A 25,871-nucleotide genomic window follows, 5' to 3' on the forward strand; every position below is an offset into this window, starting at 1 on the left:
ATAGAAAGATTAAATATGTTGCCCCTTGCCTTTTTTTGCAACCACATTGGACCGATACTAATATTTCACTGAAATAACAACTAGTGTTCATAATTTCATAACTTTCTGTAAACATTACTGTTCACAGAATACCAAATCCTCTTGAATACAAAGGTACTAAGTAAACATACGGTATACTTAGATGATGTACTGTACACACCTGTCATTTTTTTCACACTTTGCATGCTTGCATCCATAACCAAGCAAATGACTAATAAAACCATGATTTGTAACTATACAGCAGGCAGGAAAAAGGACACCCATTACGGTAATATTGGATAGTCTCAAGATTCGAAAACATCACATGATAATTGAATGTAGTGCTAATGACCGCCCTTTATTGAAAATTACAGTCACCCAGAAGAAATTGTTTCCTATCCAACACATTATCCTTGATAGAAGTTATTAAAATAATAATTTTGGTATCTTCCTTGCCTTAAAAGTGAATGAAGAGAAACCAAGTGGAAATACTTACAGCCCAGGTCAGGATAAAAAGTTGAATTAAAGTTATGCTCGACAGCATTATGCACTTAAGGCTGGTGGAAAAAAGATTCCAAATGCTTACAATTTCTTTGCAAGCACCTTAATATAGCATTAGATGGAATTTTTGTGGGTGAAGGAAACCAGCAAATTGTTTGACTGATTCATAAGGAATTAGGTTGGGTTTTTTTTTAATAAAGAAAAGGGGCACACTAAACCTTTGATTTAACAGATTAAAGGAGAGTAGCATTTGTTAAAGCAGAATCTTCATTAAATCTGAATACAGTCCTATACCTGTGTATCAGGGGTGAAATCCAGCAGGTTCTGACAGGTTCTGGAGAACCGCTAGCAGAAATTTTAAGTAGTTCAGAGAACCGGTAGTGAAAATTTTGAGTATTGTATTTTTCGGAGTATAAGACGCACGTTTTTCCCTCAAAAAAGGGGGTGAAAATCTGGGTGCGCCTTATACACTGAATACAACATTTTTGGCCTCCCAAACCCCGCCCTCTTCACCAAAATGGCCATGCATAGGCTTTAGGAGGCTTCCAGAGTGCTCCTGGGGGGCTGAGGAGTGCAGAAATGAACGAAAAACAGGCCATTTTTTGCTCGTTTCTGCCCTTTCAGCCCCCAGGAGCACTCTATAAGCCTCCTAAAGCCTATGCCTGCCCTTTTTTTGACAAAAAATGGCCCCGTTTTCACGAAAAATGGGGCCTTTTTGGGAGGTCTGCAAAGTGAAAAACTTTTTTTAAAATTTGCCTCTTCAAAATCTTGGTGCATCTTATACTCTGGTGCGTCTTATATTCAGAAAAATATGGTAGTTCAGAGAACCAGCAAATGCCATCTCTGGTTGGCCCCAGAGTAGGGTGGGAATGGAGATTTTGCAGTATCCTTCCCCTGCCACGCCCACCAAGCCACACCCACCAAGCCACGCCCACAGAACCAGTAGTAAAAAAAGTTGAATGTCATCACTGCTGTGTATATTTATGTATTTCACACATATGCCAAATAGCAAATGGAATTTTATGCACGTGCAGAAGCAAAAAGACTGTATAATTTCAGACATTTTAAAACACTTTAAAAACCATTTTGCTGCCAATGTCAAAATTAGGACTGTTAGAATATTTTACAATACTTGAATTACATATCACTAGTTTTAGGCACACAAATCCTTTTTTGTTTCCCTTTATGTAAATATTTACAGGAGCAGTACAGACATGCACCCAAATCTGGAAACAATTTATTTTGCCTTTGATCCAAAGCTATTAGACTCCTATGGTACAGGTAATCCTTGACTTACGACCAGAGAGACTTAGCCACTGTTCAAAGTTAGTTTCAAAGTTAGTTTCAGACATAAGACTGATACAGGGAACCCTCGACTTGCAACCATTCGCTTAGTGACTCTGTGGTCACGTGATCAAATTTCAGATGTTTGGCAACAGACTCATATTTATGTCGATTGCAGTGTCCCAGGGTCATTTTATTACCTTTTGGGGCCTTATGACAAGCAAAGTCAATGTAGAAGTCAGAGTCACTTAACAAACCATGTTACCAACTTAGCAACTGCAGTGGTTCAGTTGACAACTGTGGCAAGAGAGGTCATAAAATGGAGCAAAATTGAACTGTCTTGCTTAGCAACAGAAATGTTGGGCTCAATTATGGTCTTATACCTTATACCAGTAGTCAAGGACTACTGTATATGAAGCAAATCCCTCATTTGAATATCAACACAACCTGTGATGTCTCCCATTCAGAACTGATTGTGATCAGAAAGTAAAGCTTTTTGAAAGTCTCATGAAATAACCCAGATCTGAAAAATGGACCCTGCGCTTGCAGGAGGATGGGAGGAGGAAGATAAAAAATAATGAAAAGGAATAGAAAGTAGTTTCCATTTTCTTTACAGCAATTACAAATATAAATATAAAAACTATCTCTTGCTCTATGGCAGGGGTGTCCAAACTTGGCAACTTTAAGACTTGTGGACTTCAACTCCCAGAATTCCCCAGCCAGCAGAGCTGGCTGGGGAATTCTGGGAGTTGAAGTCCACAAGTCTTAAAGTTGCCAAGTTTGGACACCCCTGCTCTATGGGTTACAAAAAGAACCTCTTCTCTTTTTCCATCACCTCTGTTTTAATCATCCAAACCATACACCACAAATTCCTTTTTTTTTCTGTTTCAGGAAAAAAAGTCTGTAAGAGATTTCTAGTCAGCAATAAACACGAATGTTGTGTTTTCTCTAATCAAGGAAGTCAATTTAGCTATCTCTGTAAGTTTCATCATCTTCACCGACTATTTCTCCACTGTGCCAAATCTTTTCACTTTGTACAAATAATAATCTCGCTGCAGTTATCCTATATAAAAGCAAATGTCTTCCTTCCAGCTGTTTGCCTATCAATCTCAAAAGAAAACCATCCGGTTTCAATTGTATATTAATCTTTAAATTCCTCCAAGTTGGTGTATGTAGGCTACTCCTTCAGGGAATTCCAAGGAAATGCAATGTTAGCATGGCACAATAAAATTAACTGAGTCTGCAGTCTTCAACAGACTGACTTGAGAATAAGTCTGTAAACGTTTGCATCATAGTAACCATGCCTGGAAGTATACTGAAAGAGCTGGCTGACACTTACAAGAAATTAATGGAGGCCACATTTTGAAATTCATGAATTTCAAAATGTGGCCTCCATTAATTTCTTATAAGTGTCAGCCAGCTCTTTCAGTATACTTCCAGGTATAAATATAAATATAAATACCATTTAAATATGAGCCAGCAGTGTGCAGCAGCTGCCAAAAAAGCAACACAGTCCTAGGCTGCATCAACAGAGGGATAGAATCAAGATCACGTGAAGTGTTAATACCACTTTATAATGCCTTGGTAAGGCCACACTTGGAATACTGCATTCAGTTCTGGTCGCCACGATGTAAAAAAGATGTGGAGACTCTAGAAAGAGTGCAGAGAAGAGCAACAAAGATGATTAGGGGACTGGAGACTAAAACATATGAAGAACGGTTGCAGGAACTGGGTATGTCTAGCTTAAGAGAAAGAAGGACTAGGGGAGACATGATAGCATTGCTCCAATATCTCAGGGGTTGCCACAAAGAAGAGGGAGTCAAACTATTCTCCAAGGTACCTGAGGGTAGGACAAGAAGCAATGGGTGGAAACTAATCAAGGAGAGAAGCAACTTAGAACTGAGGAGAAACTTCCTGACAGAACAATTAATCAGTGGAACAGCTTGCCTCCAGAAGTTGTGAATGCCCCAACACTGGAAGTCTTTAAGAAGATGTTGGATAGCCATCTGTCTGAAACGGTATAGGGTTTTCTGCCTAGGCAGAGGGTTGAACTAGAAGACCTCCAAGGTCCCTTCCAACTCTACTACTATTGTATTATATAAATATGATTTTTGTAGATGACTGTGTCTACAGAATATATTGGCACAACAGGGTTAAAAATTGCCATAGCTAAAACCTAAAAGCAATAAAATGCACGGAAGAATTGTTGATGTTTCTGTACAGATCTTGAAAGTTACTAAATAAACACAACAATGATGGTTGTGAGTAAGCATGGGAAGTAATGATGTTTTATCACCGCTGTTTTAATGTTACTTTATAGGCACCTCAGGACAGAATGCTACTACAGATTTTCAAAATGTCCGGGTCATTTTACATGGATGTGAAAATATATCGGCTGAGAATAACATTTTATGCATTTACAGTACTTTGTGGAAGTTTCCTATAATTTATTAAAACAGTTCTTCCCAAGCTGGCTCCCTCCAGGGATATTTGGACTACAACTTCCATTTATGGCTTACCTCAACAATAATTTTTTTAAAAAATTGACTATTAATACATGAAAGGAAAGAATAGGGAAAACTGAGGATTGTGGGCCAAAGTGCAAAGTAATAAAAAAAACTTGGAGGGCAGGACAAACCACTTTTAATTGTTCAACAAGTTTGTGTAATGGTATGCCATTGGTCACAGGGACGCAGTGGCTCAGTGGCTAAGACGCTGAGCTTATCGATCAGAAAGGTCGGCAGTTTGGCAGTTCGAATCCCTAGTGCCACATAATGGAGTGAGCTCCCGTTACTTGTCCCAGCTTCTGCCAACCTAGCAGTTCTAAAGCACGTAAAAATGCAAGTAGTAAAATAGGAACCACCTTTGGTGGGAAGGTAACAGTGTTCCGTGCGCTTTTGGCGTTTAGTCATACCAGCCACATGACCACGGAGACATCTTCGGACAGGGCTGGCTCTTTGGCTTTGAAATGGAGATGAGCACCGCCCCCTAGAGTCAGGAACAACTAGCACATATGTGCGAGAGGAACCTTTACCTTTTATCAAAAGAAATTCTGGTGCCAATTTTGGACACCAGTCAAGGACTCGTTGTACTCATTTCCCTGTTTGGTAGCTGAAGCAAAAGTAAAATTGAACGAAACGCTCCTTGCATTTTATGAATATAGAACAATAGAATTGGAAGGGACCTTAGAGGCCTTCTAGTCCAACCCCCTGCTTGAGCAGGAGACCCCATATTTTGGATAAATGATTGCCCGGTTTCTTTTGTGAAAGCTTTATGAACAAGAATATTTTTATGATTTCTATGTATATTATTCTATTTATTTATTTAGGTTCTAGGTTCAAATCCAGTTTGTTCATAAAGGGAATTCTTTATGAACAAGCTGGATTTGAACCTAGATCTTCCCTTCATAAAGACAAAGCAGATGGTTGTAAGCATCCCAGTTCATCTTAATCCTGGTAGTAGAATTTTATGTCTGCAAGCAGGCCGCCCGGCTGCCACAGCCGCCAACATAGAACAAGGTATAGTATGCTGTTACTGATGCTTGGATGAGTACAGGTGGTCCTCAACCTACGACCACGATTGAGTCCAGAATTTATGATGCTGAGTGAGAAATTTGTGCAATGGGTTTTGCCCCATTTTATGACCTTTCTTCTCACATTTGTTAAGTGAATCACTGCAGTTGTTAAATTAATAGCAGAGTTGTTAAGTAAATCTGGCTTCCCCATTGACTTGTCTTCTCAGAAAGTCACAAAAAGTGATCCTATGACCTCTGGATCAAAGGTGAAATGCTACCGGTTCGGACCGGCTCGCCCGAACAGGTAGTAAAAATGCTACTGGTTCGCCCGAACCGGTAGCAAAATAAATGAAACCGCTACGGACGAACCAGTTTTTCCGACGATCAGCTGTGATGTGTGATTTATATTAGCTAGAAAGCAGGATTTTCTGCTTTCTGGCTAATCAAAATTGTGCAGCACAGCAGATTCCCCACTCCCTCACTGTTAGCTTACCTTACCTTTTGTCACTCCGTGCATGTACGTGAGGTACTGCGCATGCACGGAGGTGGCGCGTGTGAGCAAAGTGAGCACATTGCTACCGAACCGGTAGCAAAGGTAAGTGGATTTCACCCCTGCCCTGGACCCTGCAACCGTCATAAATGTGAGCCAGTTGCCAAGCATCCAAATGTAAATCATGCGACCGTAGGGATGCTGCAACCGTGGTAAGTGTGAAAAATGGTTGTAAGTCACTGTTTTCAGTGCTGTTGCAACTCTGAACGGTCACTAAGGGAACTGTTGTAAGTTGAGGACTACCCTGTATCCTACAATCTCCCAGGTTCCTAAACTAGAACAGGAAGCTGCGTGGTGTGAACACCTTGAGTTCTTTTAAAAGTCCTGGAGGAACAGAAGTAGCAACACTGCAGAGCTATCAGCAATCAAAGGCAGATGGAGAGCTAGCCTTTGCTACCTGCTTTAATAAGAGGGAACCTTACAGAAATTGCATTTGCCAACTTGAACTTATTCGATTTATTTATATCCTGCCTCTATTATTTTTACAAATAACTCAAGGAGCTAAACCAGGGATGTCCAAACTTGGGAACTTTAAGACTTGTGGACTTCAACTCCCAGAATTCCCCAGCCGGCTGGCTGGGGAATTCTGGGAGTTGAAGTCCACAAGTCTTAAAGTTCCCAAGTTTGGACACCCCTGAGGTAAACGTATCCAACACCCCTTCCTCTTCCTATTTTCCTCACAAAAACCCTGCGAGGCGAGTTGGGCTGAGGGAGAGAAAGAGTGACTGGCTCAAAGTCACCCAGCCGGCTTTCATGACTGAGGTGGGACTTGAACTCACGATCTCTTGCTTTCTAGCCGGGTTACCTTAGCCGCTAGACCAAATTGGCTCTTTTGTTTGGTTTCTACCCGTAAAACAATGTACTTTGCACCTATCCTAGCTAAAGGGAGCTAATTAGGGCCACATATTTCAACTGTCAAAGGAAAGCAGTGCTAACTTAAAACCTAAAAGGCAATAAAGCAATCAAAATCCACTTCCTTCTTACCACCCAGTCCTAGGGAAAGTAGCACCCAGTTTAACTGGCCAGGTGATGAGTTGTTACAAGCGGGGGGGGGGGGGGAGAGGGAGAGAGGGAGGGAGGGAGAGAGAGAGAAAGAGAGAGAGAGAGAGGGAGTTTATCGTTGTGTTTATCTTTAGAAACTGCTTGACTTTCAGCTTTAGGGATGCTTTTCAAAGGAACAATTTTGTTCACGTTTGTAATTGTTTTAATTGCTGTTTTATTTTGTTTAGCCACCGAGAGTCAATTGGAGTGGGTGGTTATCTTTACATCTAAATAATAAAAAAAAAACAATCACTTGTGCTGCTGTTTTTCAGCAACGCTAAGCAAAAGCGTAAGAAATGAACCCAAATTGCAGGTGAACCACTAACTAGGAGAGAATGGGAGGAGAAAGTTCTACCAACCTCCAACGGTGGACATCTCTGAATGTTCTGAAAATATACCCATATTTTTGGAGTATAAGACGCACTTTTTTCCCTCAAAAAAGAGGGTAAAAATCTGGGTGCGTCTTATACACTGAATTTAGCATTTTTGGTTTTCTGAAACCCCACCACCTTTGCAAAAATAGCCGTGCATAGCCTTTAGGAGGCTTCCAGAGTGCTCCTAGGGGCTGGGGAGAGCGGAAATGAGCAAAAAATGGGCCGTTTTTTGTTCATTTTTGCCCCCACCCCCCCCAGCCCCCAGGAGAACTCTGGAAGCCTCCTAAAGGTTATGCATGCCCTTTTTTGACACAAAAACATGCCTGTTTTCACAAAAAACGGGTCATTTTTGGGAGGTCTGCAGAGTGCAAAAACTTTTTTTTTAATTTGCCTCTCCAAAATCCTAGCGCATCTTATACTCCGAAAAATACGGTACATTGCACCTCCAAAGATCCTCTGGCCCAGCCACCATGGAGAAAACTCAAATAAACCTCACTTCTGGAAGTCTCCCCCCCACCCCACCCTGTGGGGCCCACCACAAACCTCAGATTTCAAAGGGGCAATCTCTCTTCCAGCAGGAACCCCCATCATCTCCGATCATTATCAACCTTCTCTGAACTTTGGAAGAAGTTCAGAGAAGAGCCAACTAAGGCCTGGAGACTAAAACATATGAAGAACGGCTGCAGGATTTGGTTTGGCTATTCTAGAGAAAAGAAGGACAAGGGGTGACATGGTAGCAGTAGTCCAGAATTGGAGAGGCTGCCATAAAGAAGAGGGGGTCAGCTTATTTTCTAAAGCACCAGAGGGCAGGACAAGAAACAATGGTTGGAAACTGATCAAAGAGAGAAGCAACCTGGAATTAAGGAGAAACTTCTTAATAGTGAGGACAATTAAACAGTGGAACATCTTGTCTGCAGAAATCGTGGGTGCTTCATCACTGGATATTTTTAAGAAGAGGCTGGACCAGTGGTTCCCAATGTGGAGTCCAGGCTTAATGGGGGCAATTTGAACCTTGTTTAAACCAAGCTAATGGCCTTTTATAAGATAGACCATAACCTACTACTAGATAAAGTAGAAGAATGTGGGTTAGACAGCATCACCACCAGATGGATTCATAACTGACTGACCAACCGCACTCAACGTGTAGTCCTCAATGGAACTGCATCTACATGGAGGGAAGTATGCAGTGGAGTACCCCAAGGCTCTGTTTTAGGCCCAGTACTCTTCAACATCTTCATCAATGATTTGGATGAGGGAATAAATGGGGAACTCATCACATTTGTAGATGACACCAAGCTGGCTGGAACAGCCAACACTCCAGAAGATAGGCTTAAGATACAAAAGGATCTTGACAAACTTGAACATTGGGCACTAGCTAATAAAATGAAATTCAATGGTGAAAAGAGTAAGGTTCTACATTTAGGCAAGAAAAATGAAATGCACAGGTACAGTATAGGTGGTACCTTGCTCAGTAGTAGTAACTGTGAAAGGGATCTTGGAATCCTAGTGGACAACCATTAAAATATGAGCCAGCCGTGTGCAGCAGCTGCCAAAAAAGCCAACCCAGTTCTAGGCTGCATCAACAGAGGGATAGAATCAAGATCACGTGAAGTGTTAATACCACTTTATAATGCCTTGGTAAGGCCACACTTGGAATACTGCATTCAGTTTTGGTCACCACGATGTAGAAAAGATGTGGAGACTCTAGAAAGAGTGCAGAGAAGAGCAACAAAGACGATTAGGGGACTGGAGACTAAAACATGGTTGCAGCAAGTGGATATGTCTAGTTTAATGAAAAGAAGGACTAGGGAAGACATGATAGCAGTGTTCCAATATCTCAGGGGTTGCCACAAAGAAGAGGGAGTCAAACTATTCTCCAAGGCACCTGAGGGTAGAACAAGAAGCAATGGGTGGAAACTAATCAAGGAGAGAAGCAACTTAGAACTGAAGAGAAATTTCCTGACAGTTAGAACAATTAATCAGTGGAACAGCTTGCCTCCAGAAGTTGTGAATGCCCCAACACTGGAAGTCTTTAAGAAGATGTTGGATAGCCATTTGTCTGAAACGGTATAGGGTTTCCTGCCTAGGCAGGGGGTTGGACTAGAAGACCTCCAAGGTCCCTTCCAACTCTGCTATTGTATTGTATTGTATTGTATTGTATTTTAGGCTTCCCCCGCGTGAGTAAAGTTCACTTTTTGACTAAAGTAAGAATTATACGGGAAGGAGGGGGAATCAGGATTTTAAAGATGCTTCGGTGGGGCATGCCCCCAAAAAGGTTGGGAACCCCCAGTCTAGACTGTCACTTATCTAAAAATGGTATAGGTTCTCCTGCTTGAGTAGCGGGCTGGACTAGAAGACCTCCAAGGACCCTTCCAGCTCATTCTATCTATTCTACGTTTGAAATCACTTATGAAAGTCTCACCTGCCACCCTCTGGTTGAGTTGGGACTGCAATTCCCAGAATTCCATTTCCTGCCCAACGCCAGCTGGTGGGGAGGTGGGGGGGGGATTCTGAAAAGTCGGGGTCCCAGGGCTGACCTGGACAGATCCAGGTCTAGGTCGGAACTGGGAAAAGCTACTCAACAGAGTAACAGTATAAAGCAGGGGTGTCCAAATTTAGGAACTTTAAGACTTGTGGACTTCAACTCCCAGAATTCCCCAGCCTACTGGCTGGGGAATTCTGGGAGTTGAAGTCCACAAGTCTTAAAGTTCCCAAGTTTGGACAACCCTGGTATAAAGAGTTGGAAGGGGCCTTGGAGGTCTTCTAGTCCAACCCCCTGCTCAAGATGGAGCCCCTATCGTTGTATCTTATATTGGGAGATCGCAGGCTCATCCCCACGAAGTCGGACGCCCCGCAAAACCGCCACAATTGCGGGAAGGCGTCCCCAAGAGGCAGAAGGGGCGAGGGGGGGGTCTCTCCGGCCCACGCGGGCAGCCCAGAGCGGGAGCGGCGGGAGGGCGACCCGGGACTCCTCCACTCCACTCGGGTCCCACCACGGAACCCGCCGTTTCCTAGCCAAGAAGTTGGAAAGCAAGGAAAACACGGAAAGAAAGAAGGGGCTTTGGGGACCGGGGAGGGGGGGGAAGAGCCGGGATAGCCTCCCCGTCACCCCGAGGCTGGAGATCGGCCTTGGTTCGAGCCGCACCTGCTCTCCCTCCCCCCCAACCCGGGACTTCGTAAACACGCGGGTCACAGGCAGCTCCGTTCTCACAACCACCCTGGAGGAAGAAGAGCCAAGGCAGCTTTGAGAGAAGCGTCCGCCTTCAGCGGGATCCCCCTTGCCTGCTGGATCTCCCTCCGTGCCTCAGTTTTCCCCCTCCGGGAAATGGGAACAGGAGCGATTTTTTACACACACACACCCGCCGCCCCCTTCCCAGCCGGGCTTGCCCTGAAAGCGGGCGGGGCGGACTTGCACTCTCCAGGAACAAACTCAACCGGCCGCGAAAGGAAACCGCAGGGCGCGCCCGCAGGCGGCTTCGGGGAAGGAGACGGCGGAGGAGAGGAGATCCAGGGAGCCCCCCCCCCCCATCCCCCGGTTCGAGTCTTCCTCCCCGCTTCCCTTCCCTTCCTACCTTGCTGTACAGCTCCGTCACCGACATGTCCCGGCCGGCGATGCGCAAAAGCCAAAGGGGCGCAAAGCCGAGAAGTCCGGAGGCAACTCCGAAGCATGCAAGCCGGAGCCGGGGCCAAAAAGAGCGGCGTCCAGGCGCCGGGTGGTGCTGGTGGCGGCGGTGAGAGATACAGGCGGAGCCGGGCGATGCAGTTCCGACGGCCGGCGCGCTCCGCCGACCTTTGCCCGGCCTCGGCCCCGGAGTTATTTACCCAACGGCCGGCGAAGAGCGGCAAGGCGGAAGGTGGGGGAAAGAGAGCAGCCGCTGCCCGGCGAAGCGGGCGGGCGGAGCCGGGCGCCGCTCCCTCGTCGTCAGGTAGGGGAGGCGCTGGGCTCGGCGGGGAGGGAGGGAGGGAGGCGGCCGCCCGGTGCCGCTTTCCTGCGCTCGCCTGCTTGGCTCAGGTGGGAGAAAGCCGGGCAAGCCTGCGGGCACGGCTCGCCCTCTGCCGGCCGAGCCCGGGAAGCAAGTGCGCGCCGTCCGGCCGTCCTTCCTCTCCCCCCCCCCCACTTGGCGTGGCCGAGCTGCGGAGGGCCGGCTAGATGCCCTCGGGGGGACCGTTCGGCTCTTCTTCGACCCTCGAGCCCTCCGATGCTCCCTTTCTCCGGGCAAAAGCTGCGGTTTCACCACCGGCCGTCTTCGCTTCTCCGGCAGGTCCAGGGGAAGCGCGGCAAATTCCCTTTCCTTTTTGATCCATAAGGCATACTGCAACCTGCTGGGGAAAGCGGGACGCTCAGGAGTGGGGAGACGCGTCCTTCGCCCTGGTCCCATCTTTTATCCTCATCCCTCTTTTCCCCAGCCAGGATCCAAAAGATGACAAAGCCCTGAGTAGCTACTCCTTGTTATAGTTAAGATGGCTATCCTGAAGTCCCTGGAGAAACCCCCTTTGTCCTTCTGGGAGAATATTAGGCGCTCTGGCAAGATCTGATGGTTCTCCAGGTAGTCCAATACCTCCCAATTCTTCTTGGCCAGTGAGATGCCAAGCCCACTGTCAAGACCATTTTACTGACTGAATGGAGAGAGAAAGGGAGAGGAAAAATAAATGAATAGGGAAGGGGAGGAAAAGAAATAAATGGATGAAAATGGGAAGTGAAGGGAGAAATGTGAGAGGAAGGAAGAAGAGTGGGAAAGGAAAGGAAAAGAAGGTGAGGAAAGAAGGAAAGAGAAAGGGAAGGAAGAAAGAAGGAAGGGAAGAGAAGGGAAGGGGAGGGAGGGAGGAAGGAAAGGAAGGAAGGAAGGAAGGAAGGAAAGGAAGGAAGGATGCCATCCTTTCTCCCTCTTCTTTGGATGATAGTAGCACAGATAGGACTTCTGTACATAAATTAGACATTCCTGCAATTTTTGAAAGATTTCTAGGCGAACGAAAGAACAAAAACTGTAGTTTTGCCTCACTTTTGAAATTTGTATGTACAGGAGGCGTTTCACGAATATCAAAAACTCTGCCTTTATTAAATCAGTTGCTTCTTCATTGCATCACAGGCAGTGAGTAATTGAATTAAGCGTGGGAAAATCAATGAATAAGCGGATCCCACATTTTGCCTAACGTGCTTAGATGTGACAGCTTATGTTTGTATCGAAACCATTATTTGCTGCTCTTTCTAGCATTTTTGCTAGGGCGAGCGTGCACATACGCATGCCCACACCCCATTATAAACACTGGCAATAAATATGGACTGTCTCAATCATATGCCAAATGGCTAGAAGTGTTTAGAAGTCAGAGATTCTCCGTATTTGCCATACTTACCAAAGGCTAATCTCTCTCTTGGCTGCTTTCGCGTGACATAGTGAATCACAAATCAAGGAGCCATATTTTACCCCAGTGTGCTGTGTGATTCCAATCTATGTGTGAGGTTATAAATCACAAGGTCCTGCCCAGATGGGGTTTGTAGCTGTCTTGGAGTCTGGCAAGAACTCAAAAGTGTGGATTCTGTGATGTGATATATTCCCTTTACTCAGTGGTGAGTTTCAAAAATTTTGTGGCCTGCTTTATGGGAGTGGCTTGCCAGCCATGTGACTGGGTGGGAGTGGCTTGCTGGCCATGTGACCAGGTGGGAGTGGCTTGCCAGCCATGTGACTGGGTGGGAGCGGCTTGCCAGCCATGTGACTGGGTGGGAGTGGCTTGCCAGCCATGTGACTGGGTGGGAGTGGCACATGACCGGGTGGGAGTGGCTTGCTGGTCACGTGACCAGGTGGGAGTGGCTTGCCAGCCATGTGACTGAGTGGGAGAGGCTTGGCAGTCATGTGACTGGGTGGCTGTGGCCAACTTGTAAAATGTGATGAAACTCACTTAACAATGCTCTTGCTTAGCAACCAAAATGTGGGTTCAGGAACTCTGGCATTGAAGCGTGCAAGTCTTAAAGCTGTCAAGTTACAAGACCCTTGCACCCCTAACCCTTTAGAAAAAAATCCCAGGGGTGTTCAAACTTGACAGCTTTAAGACTTGTGGACTTCAACTCCCTGAATTCCTCCTCCAGTCATGTTGGCTCAGGAACTCTGGCATTGAAGCGTGCAAGTCTTAAAGCTGTCAAGTTACAAGACCCTTGCACCCCAACCCTTTAAAAAAACACCAGGGGTGTTCAAACTTGACAGCTTTAAGACTTGTGGACTTCAACTCCCAGAATTCCTCCTCTGCCTCTTCATCTTGATAATGTGCGGATGGGCAGGGGGTGGGAGCTGGAACCGGTTCTAAACGGCACTGTAGATTTGTAGAACCTCGTCTATAGGAGAGGTTAGAACTGGCAGGAACCCACCCCTGCCTTTACTTCAAACTGCTGCTTCTAGATTGCATTGGAATCACACAGCACACTGGGCAAAAATATGGCCCATTGATTTTGAGAGAAGTAATTGATTTAATAAGGGAAAACCCACAGTTCCTGATAGTCATGGAACACCTGCAGGCACCTTTCCAAAACTGTAGCAAAGCTGTTTAGTGGTGTTTTTTTCTTTTGTTTGCCTGGAAATCTCTTTCATTACTTTTTAGCACATACAATATGGCGTAGAGTTGGAAGGGACCTCAGAGGTCTTCTAGTCTAACCCACTGCTCGAGCACAGTACCCTAGACCCCTGATGGCGGACCTATGGCACATCTGCCAGAGGTGGCATGCAGAGCCCTCTCTGTGGGCATGCGTGCCGTTAAAAGCTGCTCTTCTGGTTTCCGGCGTGGCCAGATGGTCTTCACGGGCACTGGAGTGCTGGAAAACGGCCTGAAAATAGCCAAAAACCAAGCCATTTTTCTGGCCATTTCTGGGCCTTTCTCGGGTTGTTTTAGGCTGTTTTTTTAGCTGTTTTAGGGGCCATTTTTGGCCTGAAAAATGGCCAAAAAACAGGCATGGTCACACCAGCCAGCTGGCCTTCTGGTTTCTGATGCTCCGGCACGCAAACTCATGTGCATATGCGTTCTGGTTTGGGCACTTGGTGCCAAAAAGGTTCTCCACCACTGCCCTACACCATTTCAGACAAATGGTTATCCCAGTCTCTTTTTGAAAGCCTCCAGTCATGGAGCACACACAACTGAAGTGTAAATATCACTTTATAATGCTTTGGAAAGACCACACTTGGAATACTGCATCCAGCTTTGGTTGCCGCAATGTAAAAAAAGATGCTGAGAGTCCAGAAAGAGTGCAGAGAAGAGCAACCAAGATGATTAGGGGACTGGAGGCTAAAATATACGTATGAAGAACAGTTGCTGGAATTGGGTATGGCTAGTCTAGAGAAAAGAAGAACTATGGGTGACATGATAACAGTCTTCCAATATCTTAGGGGTTACCACAAAGAAGAGCGGGGGGTCAACCTGTTCTTTAAACCACCTGAAACATGAAGAACAGTTGCAGGAACTGGCTATGTCTAGTTCAGTGAAAAGAAGACTAGAAGTGACATGATAGCCATGTTACAATATTGGAGGGGCTGCCACAAAGAAGAGGGGGTCAACCTATTCTTCAAAGCACCTGAGGGCAGGACAAGAAGCAATGGGTGGAAACTAATCAAGGAGAGAGGCAACAGAACTAAGGAGAAATTTCCTGACAGAACAATTAACCAGTGGAACAACTTGCCTCCAGAAGTTGTAAATGCTCCAACCCTGGATGTTTTTAAGAAGAGATTTGACAACCATTTATCTGCAATGGTATATGGCAGTGATGGCGAACCTTTTTTGGCTTGCATGCCACAAGTGAGGGGGAGCGCAGGGGGGTCGAGTGCGGGCGTGCCGCACCCATAATGCAACGCGTGAACCCCCAAGTGCGCATGCGCGCACAATGCGTGAACCCCCCATTTTTACATGTTTTTTTCGCCCTCCCCAGGCTCCAGAGGCTTTATAGGAGCCTGGGGAGGGTGAAAAGAGCCTCCCCCGAGGCCCTCCGGAGGCTTCAGGGACTGTCCAGAGGCTTCCCTGAAGCCTTCGGAGCGCTTAAAACCACCCTCCGAGCAAACCGGAAGTGACTTCTGGGTTGCTCGGAGGGTGGTTTTAAGCGCTCCGAAGGCATCAGGGAAGCCTCGGATGGTCCCTGAAGCCTTCGGAACGCTTAAAACGACCCTCCGAGCAACCCAGAAGTCACTTCCGGTTTGCTCGGAGGGTGGTTTTAAGCGTTCCGAAGGCTTCAGGGACAGTCCCTGAAGCCTCCGGGGGGGGCGGGGGAGGCTCTTTTCGCCCTCCCCAGGCTCCTATAAAGCCTCTGGAGCCTGGGGAAGGCGAAAAATAGTTTTTAAAAAGGTGAACTCAGCTGGCCAGCGCGCGCATGCGCGCTGACCAGCTGACAGGGCAGCGCCTCGTGTGCCCTGACAAATGGCTCCGCGTGCCACTTGTGGCACGCGTGCCATAGGTTCGCCATCACAGGTATATGGTGTCCTGCCTGAGCAGGGGGTTGGACTAGAAGACCTCCAAAGTCCCTTCCAAATCTAATTGTTATTCTGAAGGCAAGCTATTCCATTGGTTAATTGTTCTCTCCATTAGGAAATTTCTCCTTAGTTCTAGGTTGTTTCTGCCCTTAGTTAATTTATAGCCATTGTTTCTTGTCTTGCCTTTTGCAAGCAATGCACCTCTTATATCACTCCACAGTGATTTCCCCACAGATCCTCAAAAAATCATTCCAGCCCGACGTCTGAATTTTCAGGAGACGTCAGGCTGAATTTCCTAGTTCAGTGGTTAGAAATGACCAGGCATCTAACCACTAAAAATGCTTCTCTGGAGTTTTAACGATATGCCGAGTCAGAGATTCTTTCCCTTCTGCATCAGTGTTCCTTACAGATGCTTTTAAATTAGTTCTCTATTCTAAAGCGCTGGAGTGAGATGAAACCCTCTGAGGTTGACTTCTGGGAACAAAGAGAACCATTTAGAAATTGCTTTGATTTGGGGGTTAAAAGGTCTGCCCGGAGCCATATAGAAATATTGAATGTGGCAGCAAGCTCGCTACTCATTTACTGATACCAAGGATTGTCACCAGAGGCATGGAGGGACCCTGGTTTAGGATGAACACAGCAAGAAACTTCACAGAAATACGTAGATGGTGGAGGAATTGCTAGGAGAAGACGGAGCACCGGTGAGAGTACATTATAGGACCTATTGTGCAGTTGTGCAAGCAAAAAGGATGGGCTCCTGTCCTTGTCATTCTGAATAACAGGAAAAACAGTTCGAAGAAGACCTTGCAGGTGGCGCACAGACCCATATTTGCCAGCTGATTTTCGGCCTTCTGGAGGGACAGGGGAGGCCGTTTTCACCCTCCCCAGGCTTCAGGAAAGGCTCCAGAGCCTGGGGAGGGTGAAAAATGGGCCCAACAGGCCAACTGGGACTTTGGAATTTATCTGTTTCGGGCTTCTGGAGGGCCTCCTGGGGTTCGGGGGAGGCTGTTCTTGTCCTTCCCAGGCTTCAGGAGAGCCTCCGGAGTCTGGGAAGGGCGAAAGCTGCCCCCCCCCACACGCATGTGCAGGTGGGTGGGGCGCATTGAATTGTGGGTGCAGACACGCACGTGCACACACAATTTTGGCACGCCTTTACAAAAATGTTCGCCATCACTGCCGTATACTGTGTCCAATATTTTTAATGAAAAGAAGGACCAGGGGAGACATGATAGCCGTGTTCCAATATCTCAGGAGTTGCCACAAAGAAGAGGGAGTCAAGCTATTCTCCAAAGCACCTGAGGGCAACAAGAAACAAGGAACAAGAAGCAATGGGTGGAAACTAATCAAGAAGAGAAGCAACTTAGAACTGAGGAGAAATTTCCTGACAGTTAGAACAATTAATCAGTGGAACAGAAGTTGCCTCCAGAAGTTGTGAATGTCCCAACACTGGAAGTCTTTAAGAAGATGTTGGATAGCCATTTGTCTGAAACAGTATAGGGTTTCCTGCCTAGGCAGGGGGTTGGACTAGAAGACCTCCAAGGTCCCTTCCAACTCTACTATTGTATTGTACTGTATTATATTATATTGTATTGTATTATTGTATTGTATTGTATTGTATTGTATTGTATTGTATTGTATTGTATTGTATTGTATTGTAGTATTGTATTGTATTGTATTGTATTGTATTGTATTGTATTGTATTGTATTGTAGAACTAAGGAGGAAGTGCCTAACAGTGAGGACAATTAAACAGTGGAACTTCTTGCCTCCAGAAGTTATAAATGCTCCAACACTGGAAGGTTTTAAGAAGAGGTTGGATTTGTCTGAAGTGGTGTAGGTTTCCTGCCTAAGCAGGGGGTTGGACTAGAAGACCTCCAAGGTCCCTTTCAACTCTGTTATCCTATCCTATCCTTAAAAACGCCCAGTGTTGGAACGCCCACAACGTCTGGAGCTGCTGTGTCTCTTTCTAAACTTTCAGCAGCTTTTGATACTGTGGGTTGTTGTCTGGAATCAAATGAAAGAAACTCTTCCCCACCCCCCCTCAAAAAAAGAAATAATCAAGGCTCATTACGGTATTTATACGGAGAATTGCGCAGGAGCAATTCTCTACAGAAAATAATGGGAGGGATTCCTAGAGACACAAGGATGCACCCATAGTTATGCATTTCAGGAAAGGAGGAGAAAATGATACCGTCATATACATGCAGAGATATTAGACAGTGTAAGCATAAATATTCATAATGAATCAATCTCAAGTTACTTCCCCGCCCCTCTATTATTGTTATCCTCAAGAATTATTGTCTTAATAAAAAGAAGCACATCAGTTACATTGCCATAACAGTTTTGATAAAGCGTACTGAGCAGTGATGGTATTCTGCCGGCTCTTATTCTGCCCATGCGCGGGAGGCAGGGCGCATGTGGGCGATGCACATACATGTGCGTGGGGACCATGCATATGCGGGGCGCATGCAGGGATTGTGTGTGAATGCATGGGGGCAGGGCGCGTAGTCATGCGCACATTGCATTAAGCCCACAAGCACTTTTGGCACACAGCAAGAAAAACATTAGCCATCACTGGTTTAGATTGACATCACCTTGCTCCTTTGTTCCTGAGGATCTCATGTTCTTCCTTTTCTGGATGATGACAAAGGCTGCTGTAAATGTGAGTGTTAAACGTATTTCTATTTCTATAAAAGACGACAAGTTTGTGTCAGTGCCTCCATCTGGATGGCTGCTGTGCAATTCCTTGACAGAGTTGAAGTCCCAAGTTTTAAAAGTTGGAGACCCCTCTGCTAGAGGTTGTCTTTCCACTCGAACCGGTGGAGTCCCACGGGGCTTAATTTTGTCCCTCGTGCTCCGTAATATCTAAACGAAAATGCTGGGAAAGGCCATCTGGACCTTTAGAGTGAGATGTCATCAGTATGCAGATAACACTCAGCTTCCTGCTTTTTATCTGAATTTGCAGGCGGTGAAGCATTGGATGAGAGCCAATAGGCTGAGGCTGAATCCCAAGAAGATGGAAATTCTGGCTGGCAAACATTGAAATTCTGGCCGGCTTCCTGCGCAGGATCAAGTATAGCATTTGAAGCATGGGTGAAATGCTACCGGTTCGCCCGAATCGGTAGTAAAAAAAATGCTTTCAAAAGTTTTTTAAAATGTTCCCACGATCACGCAGCACAGCTGATTGTTGCACAGCTGATCATCTGAACTTTTTTTTTAAAAAAAATTAAAAGCATTTTTTAACAACTGCTTGCAAGAACCGTTAGTTAAAAAAATGCTTTTAAAAATTTGTAAAAAGTTTGGCGTGTGTTAGGAATGTAAGCTAACAGTTGGGTTAGCAATATATAAACCAGGATTTAAGTATTGCTGTAATGTGATTGGTTGCTGTTACCTCAAGCACCCATAAGAGGGAGCCAGAATGACTGTTAGCTCTCTGTTTGTTAGATGCTGATCGGTGGATGTATCGTGAGTTACTGTGTTTTTGCTACTGTTAGCTGCTTTGTGTGCTAAACTGACTATTTGATACTGGACTGTGTTCGAAGGATCATTCCTTAACTGAGAACATTGATAAATGACTGACTGAACCATGTATAACTTGGACTGTAAATTGAACTCTGAATACCTCTATATTTCCACATAATAAACTACTATTATTTATACTATTCGGTGTCTCTGTATGCTGGTTTGTGCGTGTTCTTCCATACCACTCTCATTACGCTTCTCTGCACACTCGCTCTCCTAACGGGGAACTTACTTACTTAACAGCGTGCATGCGCACGCAAGCTAACCGATAGCAGACTTCAGAGCATTTCACCCCTGATTTAAAGATCTTCTTGGAAGCCGAATTGTCACTGAGGGGTGCATCCCATCTCAACGACCCGGAGCCCCTTCTAGAAGTTTTGGTTAATAAGACATTTCTAGACACTGCTAAAAAAGAGATCGCTTGATCTCAGTAGGCCGTGCATTGGTACTGTGACTAGATTAATGTGCTCTGTGTTGTTCTGTGCTTGAAGCTGCTCCTGATAATGCAAGGCAAGTAGAGTGCATTCAAAGGAGATGTGATCCTGAAGATATTTGGAACCAAACCATGCAGGACTTTATAAGTCAACCCCAGCACTTGGAATTGTACAGGTAGCCCTCGACTTACGACCACGAACGAGCCCAACATTTCCATTGCTAAGCGAGACATTTGTTAAGGTGAAGATCTTTCTTGCCACTGTTGCTAACTGAAGCATTGTGGTTGTTAAGTGAGTAACAGGGTTGCTAAGTGAATCCAGCTTCTCCATCGACTTTGCTTGCCAGAAGGTTGCACAAAGTGTTCACACAACCCCTGGATGCTGCAACCGTCATAAATATGACCCAATTGCCAAGCATCCTAATTTTGATTGTGTGATTAACAGATTAACAAGAGTTGGAAGGGATCTTGTAGGTCATCTAGTCCAACCCTACCCCCACCACCACCACTGGAAACCCTACACCCGTGATGGCGAAACTATGGCACGCGTGCCACAGGTGGCACACGGAGCCAAATTTGCTGGCACGGTAGCCCTCAGCAGCCCTCAGCCAATTTTCGGCCTTCCGGAGGGCCATTGGATCATTTTTTGCGGGGGGGGGGCGGCTTCAGGAAAGCCTCCGGAGACTAGAGAGGGTGAAAAACAGGCCCAATAGGTCAACCGGAAGTTCATTTCCGAACTTCTGGTTGGGCCTGTTTATCACCCTCTCTAGTCTCCAGAGGTTTTCCTGAAGCCAGGGGAGGGCGGACACATTTTTGGCACACCTTTAGAAAAAAGTTAGCCATCACTGCCCTTCACCATTTCTGACAGATAGCTTCACTTCAATGGAGTTATTGATATGCCTCTCAAAACTGATATCCTCAAAGTGGAGGATTATAAACACAATCATTCCACCAGAGGGCTGGACTTGAAGACCTCCAAAGTCCCTTACAGCTCTATGATTATAAAGCAAGAATCTATCTTGTCGCTAAATATTGGTGGAGGATAATGTGTCTTGCAGTTGTCCCGACCCTTGCTGAAAAATACAAAAAAAACCTGGGTCACCAAATTCTCTGTTTCATAATCTAAATCAGTGTTTCTCAACTTGGGGCAGCTTGAAGATCTTGTGGATGCTGCAACGGTTGTGTGAAAAATGGTCATAAGTGTTAGATACTGGTGCGATTAAGCACTAGCAATGAACCCCAGGTCGAGGTTATAACAGAGCAACCCTGTAAAGTATACGCAGCGTGCGATAGATAAAGCAACCACACTGAATAATGGATAGTAAAGTAACAAAATAAACTTTACTTTTTGAAGAATATAGCAAAATCCATAAACACAGCCAAAAAGTCATACACAGAAAAAACAGTCCAATACTACCAAGATAACTTGGATACAAGTAGCAAATAACTTACACACAGTAAGTAGTAGCAACAGTAGTAACAGTTAGACAGCAGTTATCATACATCAATCAAGAGAGAGAGAGAGAGAGAGAGCAACAACATCAGCTGCAATTTAAATGCTGTAATCTACTAATTAGCAGAGCTCCTCTCTTAAAGATACATAACATGCCTTGTGCAATATATTGTCTACCCAACTTGTTGGTTACACCCTAACATTAAGTCACCTTTTTCAGTGCTGTTCTGACTTTGGTTGTATGTTAAGGAGTGTCAGTAGGATCTGGCAATATGGGAAGTGATGCAGGGGGATGCAGCTCTCAGACCACTGCGCTCTCGGCCAGCTGTAGTGGCTGAATATTATTCAAAGCCACCCCATATATAGTGCACTGCAGCTGTCCAGCCCAGAGGTGATGGGAATGTGGGATCCTGTTGCCATTACCTTTCCATTTTGAGAAAAGTTAGAAATTACACTCCCCCGGCAGTTTGCTTGTTATTCCATCAATTAGAACTAGAGTGAAATGTGCACATGCGTCAAAATCAGATTGACACAAGATGGGGCCCAGATGAACAAGATTTTTTTATGCTAGCTAGTATTATATGTGTTAGGAATGTAAGCTAACAATTGGGTTAGCAATATATAAACCAGAATGGTAGTACTGTTGCTTTAAGTACTGCTGTAATGTGATCGGCTGCTGTTACCTCAAGCAGCCATAAGAGGGAGCCAGAATGACTGTTAGCTCTCTGTTTGTTAGACGCTGATCGGTGGATGTATCCTTATTGTGTTTTTGCTACTGTTAGCCTAAACTGATTATTAGATACTGGACTGTGTTCAAAGGATCATTCCTTAACTGAGAACATTGATAACTGACTGACTGAACTGTGTATGACTTGGACTGTAAATTGAACTCTGAATATCTCTATATTTCCACATAGTAAACTATTATATTTTAAACTATTCGGTGTCTCTGTATGCTGGTTTGTGCGTGTTCTTCCATACCAATCTCATTATGCCTCTCTGCACACTCGTTTTCCTAACGGGGAGCTTACTTACTTAACAATATGGCTGACATCAATAAGAACAGCCCAATGTATTGTGTTCCTGGACACTAGTTAAGACTCATTGGATGGCCACTGCTGGACTACAGATCCCATTACAGCAATCAAATTACAGCAGTGGCCAAAATTGTGGAAACCTTTTGGGAAAAGTGTATAGTATTTTTGAGGTTTGATGGCTAATAACACCACTTTTGTTTGCAGTAGTGCCATAAAAATTATGTATCAATTGAAAGATAATTTAATCAATAATATAATGCAATATATTTTATGAAGAATTTGCTATTATAATAGCAGTTATAAAGAAAAGTGAAACATGTAGAAAAATGAGATATACAAAAATTATCACCCTGCCAGTTAATACTTAGTTGGGTAACCTTTAGTCAGGGGTGGGTTTCAAATATTTTTGGAACCTATTCTGTAGGTGTGGCCTGTTTTGTGGGAGTGGCTTGGCAGTCATGTGACTGGGTGGGAGTGGCCAACTTGATGTCACTCACCAGGAGATGTCATGGATTGGGTAAAATGTGGTGAAGTTCACTTAACAACACTCTTGCTTAGCAACCAAAATTTTGGGCTCAATTGTAGTCATAAGTCAAGGACTATCTCTGCCTTCCTCTGCATGGCAGCCTTCTCCTAGTAAACTATTTTTCCTTTCTGGCAATTTTCCTCTCTGTTAGAGGCACCAAAATAATCCATACAATGTAAGGTTCCCTGCTGCAGCAGGGGGGTGGACTAGATGACCTCCTAGTAGACTTCTAGCCCTAAATTGCTGTGCTGTTTTTTTTTCTTTCTTTTAACAAAGAAACCTGCCTGAGGCTCATTCCACATGTCTGCCAGATAGAAATAATGAGATAATGACCCTAGAGAAAGTTTGGCTCCATTCACAAGCCTTTTAGAAACACAATACTCATATTGCACAAACCCCAAAACTTCAAAAACATAAAACCATATAACATATAACCATATGACCAATTTGTTCTTTCCTGCACCTTTTCAATTTAAAATTATTAAGACTTGTGGACTTCAACTCCCAGAATTCCACAGCCAGGCATGCTCAGTTCTGATTTAAAGTGACAGCATTTGCTTTTTCTCCTTTGCGAAAGAAGTTTCCTTCTTTCTTTTCCTTTTTCTTCTCCCTTCCCCTCCTTCCTCCCTCTCTCCCTCCCTCCCCCCTCTCTCAAACACACACACACACACACACACACACACACACACAGAAGTTGGATTGGACTATCTCTCCTACCCCCTTCCCTCTCTCACTCTCTCTCAAACAAACACACACACACACAAAAGTTGGATTGGATATCTTTTCCAATGGCTTGAAAGCAGCTCCTCTGCCATCCCCCCCATTCCTCCTGCTGCCTTCCCCAAACACCTCCACCATTGCAAATGCAGCCTGCTGTCTGGGTAGGAAATGCCTGGAACACAATAAAGCCCACCCATTCACCTTCTGCTGGCAGGCTGGGGTGAGAGGAGAGGCAGAAAAGCTGGAGGGGAGCCAATCCGAGCCTTCCAAAAGTAAGAGGCTGGGGGAAAGTGTGTGTGCTACAGCATGGCTCTTTGCCTGGCTTCCTGCCTCTTCCTGTGGTCTCCTCAGTGCTCGCTTGTGCTCTCCCTCCTCAAGTGTAGTTTGATTGCAGGCGGAGCCATGTTGCCTTTTCAAACTTGTAATCAGTGAAGCTGGACTAGATTTTTATATAGTTTTATCCAGCTGTGTGTGTGTGAGAGAGAAATGGATGGGGGCCTGGGGAGGAAGTCACTACACTTGGGGAGGGAGAGCATGAGCGAGCACTGAGGAAACCACAGGAGGACGAAGGAAGCCAGGCACAGAGCCATGCTGTAGCGCACACATTTTCCCCCAGCCCCGGAAGGCTCGGATCCACTATGTAAAAATCCAGCCCAGCTTCACTGATTACAGGTTTGAAAAGGCAACGTGGCTCCTCCTGCAATCAAACTACACTTGGGGAGGGAGAACACAAGCGAGCCAGGGTCCTTCCCTCCAGCCTTTGCCCAAAGCCCCGTACAGCACCCGTTTGAATTCCTCCCCCTCCCTCCAACCACACGTACCTTTTCTAGCTGCTTCAGAGAGGACTTCAACTCTGCTCTTGCCTCGGGTCCTCTGAAGAATCCCTGCCCTCGCTTCCTTCTTTTTGAGAAGCGCCTTGCAGGGCAGGGGAGCGTACTGGTATGGGGGCATGGCCACACCTCCGTGGAACAGGTACGCAAAAGTATGGCAAATTTTTGGAACTAGTACGCCCGAAGAGATGTGAACTGGCAGGAACCCACCTCTGCCTTTAGTATGAATTACGGCCTTACAACATCTTCCCATGGAGTTAACCAAGTCTTTTAGTTCTGCAGTTGTTATAATGTGAAACTAAGATTGAATGATTCATTGCTTCTATTAAATGTTCATTGTTTCTATTAACTTCTATTATTGCTGGCTACATTTGGCTATAACTTTTCATAGAATACAGATAATTGAACAAACTTTGTTGCATTACATTCTTGATTAAATTATCTTTCAGTTGATATATAATTTTATGGTACTACTAAAAAGGGGAGGGGGGGTTCTTAGCCATCAAACCTCAAAAATACACTTTTCCCAAAAGGTTTCCACAATTTTGGCCACTACTGTATGTATTTGCTTTGCAGGTTGCATAAATCCAGCCACTATGGCCAGTCAACCACTATAGCTTATAATAGTGTGTTGAAGACTTAAGAATTTGTTGAAGCACTATAACTAAGATAGCAATTTCCTAGTCAAACAGTGCATGTTAGACTGTTGAGCTGGGGGAGGAATCAAATGTGGGATTAGTCTGGAATCCCTACAGGGGCATAAAACAGCAAATCCGACCTCTCTTGAATGTCATTGAACTTTTATCTAGTCTGACGCACGGTAGCCTGAGAAGATTCCTGTGTTATAGGTTTGAGCAATAAAATAGCTAATTGAACACTTCATGTGTGCCTCTGATTGTTCATGTCTGATATCTGGTTATGGAATACTCTTGTCTTAGATGCCAAAGAACAAGTGCCATCTTTCCAGCCAGCTCTCTTTCCAAATCCTGCAACAGTAATTAGAGTTTTTTATGAACGAAAAGTGAGAAATAATTGTAATGATTGGAAATGCCAAGTCAGAGCATACTGCATTGTTGTGTGAGGCTAGTTTTGTTTCTGGTGCGTAACCACAGTAGGGAAACAAAGATGAGAAAAAGGGATATTCATTCATTCATCTATGTTAAATCTTTGGTTATTACACTTTACAACTTGGATCCACACAATATGTTAATGCAGATTTAGCAAATACAATTGCTATCTCCATGTAATATGCCATATCGAAACAAATAAACCATAATATACTTTAATATGATGGTCTGTTCACCTGGGATACAAATATAATTGCTGGGTTTCACATAAATGCCATTTTAGTCTAAAAACTACCAAGTGACTTTCTAATGTTACACACACAGAAAGAGAAAATTTTCCAACTATTAAATGTGTAAAGCTTGTTACTTCAGTTACTATAGAATACTCCAGCCTACATTTATAAGTTTTAATAAATTTGATTCCCCTATTTTGCAGAAGCAGTAAATGAGCTGTTGAAGAGGAAGGATCATATAAAAGGGATGCAATTGAACTTTTTAGTGTTGGTACTCTGAAAATGAAGCACAAAAGGAATTGCGGGTCTACAAGATAAAAATTTAAGATGC

General features: G+C 44.8%; 1 protein-coding gene across 3 annotated transcripts in view; it reads right to left on the reverse strand.

Annotated features, from left to right (window-relative positions):
• The window catches only part of MYO5B (myosin VB), a 330,461-nt gene extending 319,332 nt beyond the window's left edge, over positions 1–11,129 (reverse strand). Inside the window, exon 1 of one of the 3 annotated variants that reach the window (XM_081942523.1) lies at positions 10,855–11,129. In XM_081942523.1, coding sequence (XP_081798649.1) covers positions 10,855–10,881 — 27 coding nt within the window. In that variant the 5' untranslated portion in view covers positions 10,882–11,129. The remainder of the gene's footprint in view (positions 1–10,854) is intronic. The other 2 variants (XM_081942520.1, XM_081942522.1) reach the window with 2 other exon arrangements.
• Between the last annotated feature and the right edge of the window lie 14,742 nt (positions 11,130–25,871).

Source organism: Natrix helvetica, assembly GCF_964273705.1.
Source record: "Natrix helvetica genome assembly, chromosome: 2".
Lineage (NCBI taxonomy): Eukaryota > Metazoa > Chordata > Lepidosauria > Squamata > Natricidae > Natrix > Natrix helvetica.